Genomic DNA, 9988 nt, shown 5'->3' on the forward strand with positions numbered 1-9988 from the left:
GGCACTCTCTACAACCAGCTGTCCTCTCCCTCGAACGTAAAACATATTGGAAATGTGAGTGCATTATGCATATGTCTATTCATTGCTGCTAATACATTATTTAGACCATACTGTACTATTGTGCGTTCTCTCTTTTCTATATAAACCTTGGGAGTAAAAACCCTGACCACAAACAAGCTTCCTGACACGTTATCAAGACACCACTCTGAGGGGGAATCCATTAAAGGGCTCCTATCAGAGAGAGAAGTGTCTCTGATACGCCTTATATTGACATTGTCAATTGTGAGTACCACCATTGCAGAGTTACCTTGAGACTTCATTTGTTTATACTATCTGCACCATTATATACTTTTTTCTTTCATGTTCACGAGACACACAGCGCTCCGCTCAAATTACCAACCTACCAAAGATTCCATTTGGCAGACTGGCCGACGTCCCTGATGTAAATGTGGGGCTACAGAAATGAGACCCCCAGGTTCCTAGTGCGCATGAGCTAACTAGCAGGGGGCATGGATTAAAATGTGTTCCCACGTTAAAGATTGGATACAGGTAATTGTGACCCAATGGCCTGTACTCAATGTTAAGGATAGGGTTACAAAGATATATAACCTGTGGTAACCCCTATATCCTTGGTCTTCAAATACCATCTTGATTGTTACCTGATTGCTGGAGAATTGCTATGTGATACTTCTTCATTTTTCCAACCCAAAACATAAGTGTTACCTTTCTTGCTTGTTACTGTACTATATTGCTGTGTTCACCTATTTAAGGAATAAATATACTTTATTATATCTAAGCCTCGTTCAGTTCAACCCAGTTATTTGGTGTATTATTATAGCCTGTTTCAAAGCTACCGTTACACTTACCCCTGCAGAGAAGGGCTCCATTCCGCGTCACGACCAATTGGCCAATCAGCCAGGATATTTTTTTTTGTTATTTATTTAAATTTGCGCAGAGCAGGGGAAAAAAGTAGCTAGCCACCGGCCAATTTCCGTTCGCGCCTGGCGAGTGGGCGACCGGGTTTGTCGAGCACTGATATATCTATATCTATATACAGTGGTTGACAAATCACCAAAAAATCTACTCGCCACACAAAAAAAATCTACTCGCCACCTAGTACCAAACGTGTGCTGCTTGGGCCAATATTTACTCGCCCGGGGGTTAAATCCACTCGCCCGGGGCGAGCAAATGTATAGGTTTGTCGAACACTGTCTATATATATATATATATATATATATATCATTACTAGATAGAGTGTTTTATGCTTTTGCAGCATGGTGACAGTGGGTTAAAAGTGCAAATGGGACACTGGAAGCCCCTTGTTCACCTGAGTTTTGATTAAAGCTAGTTCTGTTTTGGCAGGAAAGTGAGCCTTGCGTTACCAGGCAGATGTGGGACAGGTGTCAGGTGATTGACTGAGGAGCAAGTGCTGGGTAGGTGGGCAGTTTTGGCGCGACTCACCCCACCACTGGTCACTTCGCTGCTAGGGTAAGTGACAAAACCCACTACCCTAAAATACCTATATCCTAAGCCCCCCTTACCCTAAAACTCCCCACCCTAAACGCTAAAACCATAAATTAAGCCCTAAACAGTAATAATATTTACATTAGAAGCAGCTGGTTGCGGAGGGTCCATCTGCACCCTAACGCTGGCGGCCAAATGGTGGTGGCAAAACTATTCTGATTCAAAGCTAAGTGAGACTACATACCGCTTCAGTATAATGGGAAACTCACATTTTATTAGAACCAGCAGTATGGAAATATAAAACATTAAGAAAATTTTGTTTTAAATAAAACTACAATAAGAATGATACAAATAATCTGCATTTAAATCGTTATAACTTTCTTTTATCATTTTAAAATGCTCGTTTTATGCACCATAAACTAAAGTCACTTTTGATTATGATTTAGAGTAACACAGATACACGTGTGCACTTATATGTGAGCGTCTTGGTCGCTGGTTATCCCTAAACATGCCTGGCATTAGAGATAGGTCTCTCACCTGTGTGTGTCCACTTGTGTTTCCTCAGGTTGGATAACTGAATAAATCCCTTCCCACATTCCCCACATACATATGGTCTCTCCCCTGTGTGTGTCCTCTTGTGTGTGTCCAGGTGGGATAACCGACTAAATCCCTTTCCACATTCCCCACATACATATGGTCTCTCCCCTGTGTGTGTCCTCTTGTGTGTTTCCAGGTGGCATAACTGACTAAATCCCTTTCCACATTCCCCACATACATGCGGTCTCTCCCCTGTGTGTGTCCTCTTGTGTGTGTTCAGGCTAGATAACTGACTAAATCCCACCCCACATTCCCCACATACATGCGGTCTCTCCCCTGTGTGTGTCCTCGTGTGTGTGTTCAGGCTGGATAAGTCACTAAATCCCTTCCCACATTTCCCACATACATACGGTCTCTCCCCTGTGTGTGTCCTCTTGTGTCGGTCCAGGTTGGATAACTGACTAAATCCCTTTCCACATTCCCCACATACATGCGGTCTCTCCCCTGTGTGTGTCCTCTTGTGCGTGTTCAGGCTAGATAACTGACTAAATCCCACCCCACATTCCCCACATACATGCGGTCTCTCCCCTGTGTGTGTCCTCGTGTGTGTGTTCAGGCTGGATAAGTCACTAAATCCCTTCCCACATTCCCCACATACATACGGTTTTTCCCCTGTGTGTGTCCTTATGTGTGTGTCCAGGTTGGATAATAGACTAAATCCCTTCCCACATTCCCCACATACATGCGGTCTCTCCCCTGTGTGTGTCCACTTGTGTTTCCTCAGGTTGGATAACTGACTAAATCCCTTCCCACATTCCTCACATACATGCGGTCTCTCCCCTGTGTGTGTCCTCTTGTGTATGTTCAGGTTGTATAAGTGACTAAATCCCTTCCCACATTCCCCACATAAATGCGGTCTCTCCCCTGTGTGTGTCCTCATGTGTGTGTTCAGGGTGGATAAATGATTAAATCCCTTCCCACATTCCCCACATACATGCGGTCTCTCCCCTGTGTGTGTCCTCTTGTGAATGTTCAGGTGGGTTAAGTCACTAAATCCCTTTCCACATTCCCCACATACATGCGGTCTCTTCCCGGTCTGTGTTCTCTTCTGTGCGTTCTGGTCTGATAACCACGTCAGACTCTTCCCACTTTCTCCAAGATCTTTTCCTGTGGCAGCAGTTAATAAATATCTTTTGGAATGAGAAGCAGTTACATTGTTTATTAATTGCCTTGACTGGTTGAAAGATACATTTTCTGTCATATTTATTGGAGTGTTGCAAGATTGTTCTGTCCTCATCTTTTCCATATACTCAGTTGGGTGTTTGATCTTCAGATGTTTGAGGAGGTAATCCTGACTGCTAAAAGCAACCTTGCAGTGTTGGCATGGTTGGATTATTGAAGCTCATCTTTGTTCTAGACAAAAAAAAATACATACAGTAATTAGAAAATTAGGTGAAATTAGGCATTAGTTATCAAAAAAAGTGTATGTGTGTGCCAAGCACGTGCATTTTAAGTGAAACTTCTTTGTCCTTTGTCACTGTTTTGTCACAGAAATAGTATTTGTGATGGGGATGTTTTTATTTAAAATCCAAACACAATTTCAGTGATAAAATGCAAAGAAGTTTGACTTAGAACGCGCGTGCTTGGCACCCCCTCCCACCCCCGTTTTACCTATTTGCACGTCTATATTTATATTAACTGTGAATTGTGTGTGTGTGACTGTGTATGTGTGACTGTGTGTAAGTCACTGCGTGTGTGTGTGTGTGTGTGAGACTCTGTTTTTTTTGTCTGTTTGTTTTTGTGTGTAGCATTGGGAGTGGGTCCACCAGTGAGTTGTGTGTGGAACAGGCACCTGTGCATGGAAGTTGTGGTCGAGTTCTGTGTTTGGTGTGGGCCAGGCATTGGAAAGGGTCCAGATGGCCGATTATGGAACTTGTGGCCGACTTCTGGGGTCCTGCACATGCACGTGGTGCTGGGCGGGCTTACACGCGCTCGGTGCGAACCGCACATAAGAGTGCTCTCACGCGCGGCACTGGCCACGCCTGCGCACGGCGCTGAATGCGCCTTCGAACGCGCCACAAGCCGTGCTTTTGCACGGCGCCAGATGCACCTTTGCATGGCGGCAGACGCACCTTTGCACGGTGCCGTGCTCTGCGCATGCGTGGGTGTGGTAGTATACTAATACTATAGTATAGTGTGGCAGTAGTATACTATACTAATAGTAGTAGCATGACATCACTTCCATCATGGAATTCTGTTACAACACACGAGATTTTTCCTATCAAAACTCTATAGGTGCCAGCAAAGAAGTTTCACTTCAAAAAGTCACTGTTACACAAGCTGTCTTACAAAAGGTCATGCAGGAGAGGTAAGTTGGCATATCACAAAAATTTCAGGATGAAAGTAAACTGTAGATGTACATTGTAAGAATGAAGGTTTAGCACAACATGTGCAGCATTAGGGCCGGGAGAGTAGCTGTAGGGGATCATACATTTAAAGTGGATCATAATATTTAACGATTTGAAAAGAAATCTCACTAACTGCAAAACACCAATAAAAGTTGTAGAAATATTTTCAGATACTTCAAATTCTTAGCCATTGAGGTAATGAAGGGGGGGGGAGTTATTAATTTATTATTACCACAATCTTGCTATATACCACCTTAAAATTGCAGTAATAACACCCGTTAGTTTATTATTTCCCCGGTGCGATATTAACTCCACTTTAACAGAATTTGATGTATATGAGCCATAGTGTTTTGTTTATGCCTTTGGGACAAACCAAGAACTAACCATGCTTTCTAGCCACCAAGGAGGCAAAGGGGGGTAGGTAGTGTAGTGTAATGTGTATATTATCACGTGTGGTCAGCTACTCATGGAAATTGATGACTACTTGACCCGTGGATTACTAAAGGGTTAATATGTACTGTAATGTATTTTAACAACAATTTTATCATCTATTCCTTGTTGGTTTAGTAGAGCTCATCTTGGCTATGTATATAATGGGACGTATATTGGCCATTATATACATAGGAAAGACAGGGCTAACACCAGCCTGGGGTAGATGATAAAATATTTGAGGTATTTCTGCCGTTCATCCCGTTCCTATAAATATCGTATCTTGATGTACGGCAGTTTTCACTTGAAAATGTGATATTTTGCCTGTTTTGTGTCGGATCTGATGCTTTTAACGGGTCTGATAAAAAAGTGCTTATTTTTTGGCGCTGCAACGCTGACTCAAATCACAATAATAAGGCACTTGTTTATGGGCGGTAACACAGCATTTTTGGTTACCACAGCTTGATGTATCTGGCCCTTTGACTCAAGTCAGGTTTAGTGATATTAAGTTCTAGTTGACCCGTAATGGTGTATACAGATCTATCACTATTTGCAATTTAACATCAGCAATAAGATAATAGAGATGAAAAAACCACGTAACACATATTCCTGATTACCTTGTGCTGGCTCGTTACTTTGCCACAGCGTACCCCCTTCATACCAAGCTCTTTCCCATATTCATCTCCAAACTAGAAGCTCTGTGTGTGGGGGGAGGTCTGTGCAGGTTCTGTAGTAGATTTTCCTGTGGTACTGCAACGCCACAAGGTTCTGTTCTTCCTCGTTTCTCGCACAATTTACAAATCTAAAATTGGGACAGTTAGTGAGGTCTCAAAGTAATGTCTATGTTATAAAAGGAAGAGCTGAAAAAAGTTGTTAATAATGTGACTTGTCTTTTCTTTCTTCTCTACAGTTTTTGAGGTGGACAGAAGTTAATGGAGAGCAATGTATATACGGTGGCTCACTTGTATGTACCCACAGTTTGATTGGAATGGGAGCCACAGACCACACCAGTGACTACTTTCTTATTACTTAAAAAATAAATAAAAACACTGGTGTAATTAAAAAGTCCCCGACAAGATGACACAAGTGACACAAAGGCGAGTTTTCTTCTGGTGGAACTAAACACAAAGTGGGGTTGATCAGAGCTTGTTGGGAATCTGTGTATTGTGTTAACTGTGTGCAGCTGGTCTCTGCTGCTTATGGGAGGGTAGTGGCCCCTCCCCCCCAAGGTTTAAGCTTGCCCCACCCCAGTTTCTAAGTTGGCAGGTAACGACAGATCCAATGCGATCATTCTTCCTGTAATTATACAGGTAAATAAGAATTTTAACCCAGGGGGGTGTTAGGACCTGCTACGGTCATGCCTTGCAAGTGGCAGCAGGCTTAAGATGCTTTGGCCAAAGGGTTAAACTAAATGACCCTTTTACAAGAGAATATATAGGTATTGCGCTGTGTATTTTTGTCACATTGGAAGTAGCTTTGGGCATTTTTGTTTTTTGTTGTGTACATTTAGTCACGCCCACTAGCACTCCTTTTGAAACTTATATGCATATATATATATATATATATATATATATATATATATATATATATATATATATATATATATATATATATATATATATATATATATATATTATATATATATATATATGTGAAAGCACTGTATGTCTGTCTGCATGGCCTGTGTCCCTCAGGCCAATGAGATTGCTCCCTTGGCCCGCCCGCCCCCGAACACCTCTCATTGGCCTGAGGCGGAGTGCCGGGCCAAAAGTCCAACACACACACACACACACACCACACCCCCCCCCTCCCCGAACATCAGCCTGAAATCGTGCTCATCGGGACCCGCGCGCACCTCCTCCTCTCCCCGGCGCCGCTACAGTTAGCGGGGGAGCGGAGCGAGCGCCCGGGACACAGCGGGGGACTCTCACCTCACCACGGCTCTCACCACCCATAGGCCACTTCCTCATCCGGCGCTTTCCCTCACCACCCCCTGCTCACCCCCCCCCACCCGCTCCCCCCCCCACCCGCTCACCTCCCCCCCACACACACACACAGAGCACGCTCTCTGCGGCTCTCCCCTCACATAAGCCGCTCCCCGTCCCCGAGGGCGCTCCTCTGGCTGTCTCCGCCTCTCCCCGCGAAAGGCACAGCACCTCCACACCGGAGCGTCTCAGCCTCTCCACTGAGGAGCCCGAGGTGGAGGAGGAGGGCGGCCGGTACCCGGACGAAGAGGGGTGCGGCCGTGTGCAAGGTGAGGAAAACGCAGGGGAATGGGTTATTTAATGCGTCCCTGACTCCACCTGCCCTTTGCCCCCCCTACCCTTTGCCCCCCCTGCCCTCCCTCCCCTTTGCCCCCCCTGCCCTCCCTTCCCTTTGCCCCCCCTCCCCCTGCCCTCCCTCCCCCTGCACCTTTGCCCCCCCTGCCCTTTACCCCCCCTCCCTCCTTCCCCCTGCCCTCCCTCCCCCTGCCCTCCCTCCCTCTGCCCCACCCCACCCCCCCCTGCCCTCCCTTCCCCCCTGCCCTTTGGCCCCCCTGCCCTCCCTGCCCCTGCCCTTTGCCCCCCCTGCCCTTTGGCCCCTTGCCCCCTGCCCTTTGCCCCCTGCCCTTTGCCCCACCCCGCCCCGCCCTTTGCCCCACCCCACCACTTTGCCCCCCCCTCCCTGCTTTTTGCCCCCCCCCCCTCCCTGCCCTTTGCCCCCCCCCCTCCCTGCCCTTTGCCCCCCCCCCCCTCCCTGCCCTTTGCCCCCCCCCCCTCCCTGCCCTTTGCCCCCCCCTCCCTGCCCTTTGCCCCACCCCTCCCTGCCCTTTGCCCCACCCCTCCCTGCCCTTTGCCCCACCCCTCCCTGCCCTTTGCCCCACCCCGCCCCTCTCTGCCCTTTGCCCCCCCCTGCAATTTGCCCCCCCCACCCCTCAATGCCCTTTGCCCCCCCGCCCTTCCATGCCCTTTGCCCCCCGCCCCTCCCTGCCCTTTGCCCCCCGCCCCTTTGCCCCCCCTGCCCTTTGCCCCCTCGCCCCTCCCTGCCCTTTGCCCCCCCTCGCCCCTCCCTGCCCTTTGCCCCCCCCCCGCCCCTCCTTGCCCTTTGCCCCCCCCATCCCTCCCTGCCCTTTGCCCCCCCCCATCCCTCCCTGCCCTTTGCCCCCCCCACCCCTCCCTGCCCTTTGCCCCCCCCACCCTCCCTGGCCTTTGCCCCCCCGCCCCTCCCTGCCCTTTGCCCCCCCTCCCTGCCCTTTGCCCCCACCCAGCCCTTTGCCCCACCCCCCCCTGCCCTTTGCCCCCCCGTCCCTCCCTGCCCTTTGCCCCCCCGCCCCTCCTGGCAATTTGCCCCCCCCTGCCCCTCCTTGCCCTTTGCCCCCCCCCCGCCCCTCCCTGCCCTTTGCCCCCCCCCGCCCCTCCCTGCCCTTTGCCCCCCCCGCCCTTTGCCCCCCCCTGCCCTTCGCCCCCCCACCCCTCCCTGCCCTTTGCCCCCCTGGCCCTCCCTGCCCTTTGCCCCTCCCTGCCCTTTGCCCCCCTGCCCTTTGCCCTCCCCTTGGCCCCCCCCCCGCCCTTCCACTCCATGCCCCCTGCCCTTCCACGCCCGGGCAACGCCAGGTATATCAGCTAGTATATATATATATATATATATATACACACAGTGTTCGACAATCCTATACATTTACACGCCCGGGGCGAGTGGATTTAACCTCTGGGCGAGCAACTATTGACCCAAGCAGCACACGTGTTTGTTTTTTTAAATTTCCCTGCTCGCGCTGAAATTTTCCCTGCTCGCGCTGGCTGAAAAAAAAAAAAAAAAAATCCCCCTATCTGACAGCTGATTGGCGCACGCTCCCAGGCTTTGTGGGCGCGCGGCCAGGCTCTATATGAGCCCGCCCCCAACGAGCGGCCATTCTTTCTGGCCGGAGTTATGTTAGAGAGTAAGTACTCACTAATCCTCGATCCTGCGACCCCTCTGCTCCGTCCCTGCCTCCTAGGTGTTCCCCCTTAATCCCCCGTTGCCCGCGCGGGGCGGGTGATGGTAGTCGGGGTGTTCCCCCCTTATCTCCCCGGTCCCCACGCCACTTCCTGCTTCCCCCGATACCCGCGCGGGGCTGGTGATGGTAGTGGGGTGTTCCCCCCCTTCTCTCCCCGGTCCACGCACCACTTCCCGCGATATCCGCGCGGGGCGGAGGTGTTCCCCCTTAATCCCCGCTTCCCCCCGATCCCCGCGCGGGGCGGGAGATGGTAGCGGGGGTGTTCCCCCTTACCTCCTTGGCCTCCGCTTTCCCACGGTGCCATGGCTGCCCGCGCAGGGCGGGAGATGGTCGCGGGGGGCGAGTGGGGCAGTGGTGGTGGTGCTCGGTAGCGTGGCCTTTCCTCTTATTCCCGCTGTCGTGTGTGTGTGCATGGGAGAGTGTGAGTGTGTGTGCGCATGGGAGAGTGTGTGTGTGTGCATGGGAGAGTGTGTGTGTGTGTGCATGGGAGAGAGTGAGTATGTGTGTGTGCGCATGGGAGAGTGTGTGTGTGTGTGCGCATGGGAGAGTGTGTGTGTGTGTGTGTGTGCATGGGAGAGTGTGTGTGCGCGCATGGGAGAGTGTGTGTGTGTGTGCATGGGAGAGTGTGTGTGTGTGTGCATGGGAGAGTGTGTGTGTGTGTGCATGGGAGAGTGTGTGTGTGTGTGTGTGTGTGTGTGTGTGTGTGTGAGAGTGTGTGTGCATGGGAGAGTGTGTGTGTGTGTGTGTGTATGCATGGGAGAGTGTGTGTGTGTGTGTGTGTGTGTATGTATGTGTGTGTGCGCATGGGAGACTGTGTGTGTGTGCGCATGGGAGAGTGTGTGTGCGTGCATGGGAGAGTGTGTGTGTGCATGGGAGAGTGTGTGTGTGTGTTTGTGCATGGGAGTGTGTGTGTGTGTCTGCATGGGAGAGTGAGTGTGTGTGTGTGTGTGTGTGTGTGTGTGTGTGTGTGTGTGCGCGCACGCATGTGAGTGTGTGCATGGGAGAGTGTGTGTGTGCATGGGAGAGTGTGTGTGTGTGTGTGTGTGTGCATGGGAGAGAGTGTGTGTGTGTGTGTGTGTGTGTGTGTGTGTGTGTGTGTGTGTGTGTGTGTGTGTGTGTGTGCATGGGAGAGTGTGTGTGTGCATGCATGGGAGAGTGTGTGTGTGTGTGTGTGCGT

The 9988-nt window shown here is 50.2% G+C and overlaps 1 protein-coding gene across 2 annotated transcripts in view; it reads right to left on the bottom strand.

Annotated features, from left to right (window-relative positions):
* Positions 1–1605: 1605 nt before the first annotated feature.
* The window catches only part of LOC142466715 (uncharacterized), an 18020-nt gene continuing 9637 nt past the window's right edge, over positions 1606–9988 (bottom strand). Inside the window, exons 2-3 of one of the 2 annotated variants that reach the window (XM_075572043.1) lie at positions 5456–5640; positions 1606–3414 (exon numbers count right to left, since the gene is read on the bottom strand). In XM_075572043.1, the coding sequence (XP_075428158.1) occupies positions 1967–3307 (1341 nt within the window). In that variant the 5' untranslated portion in view covers positions 3308–3414; positions 5456–5640 and the 3' untranslated portion in view covers positions 1606–1966. The remainder of the gene's footprint in view (positions 3415–5455; positions 5641–9988) is intronic. The other variant, XM_075572044.1, reaches the window with a different exon arrangement.

This window comes from Ascaphus truei, chromosome 15, assembly GCF_040206685.1.
Source record: "Ascaphus truei isolate aAscTru1 chromosome 15, aAscTru1.hap1, whole genome shotgun sequence".
NCBI lineage: Eukaryota > Metazoa > Chordata > Amphibia > Anura > Ascaphidae > Ascaphus > Ascaphus truei.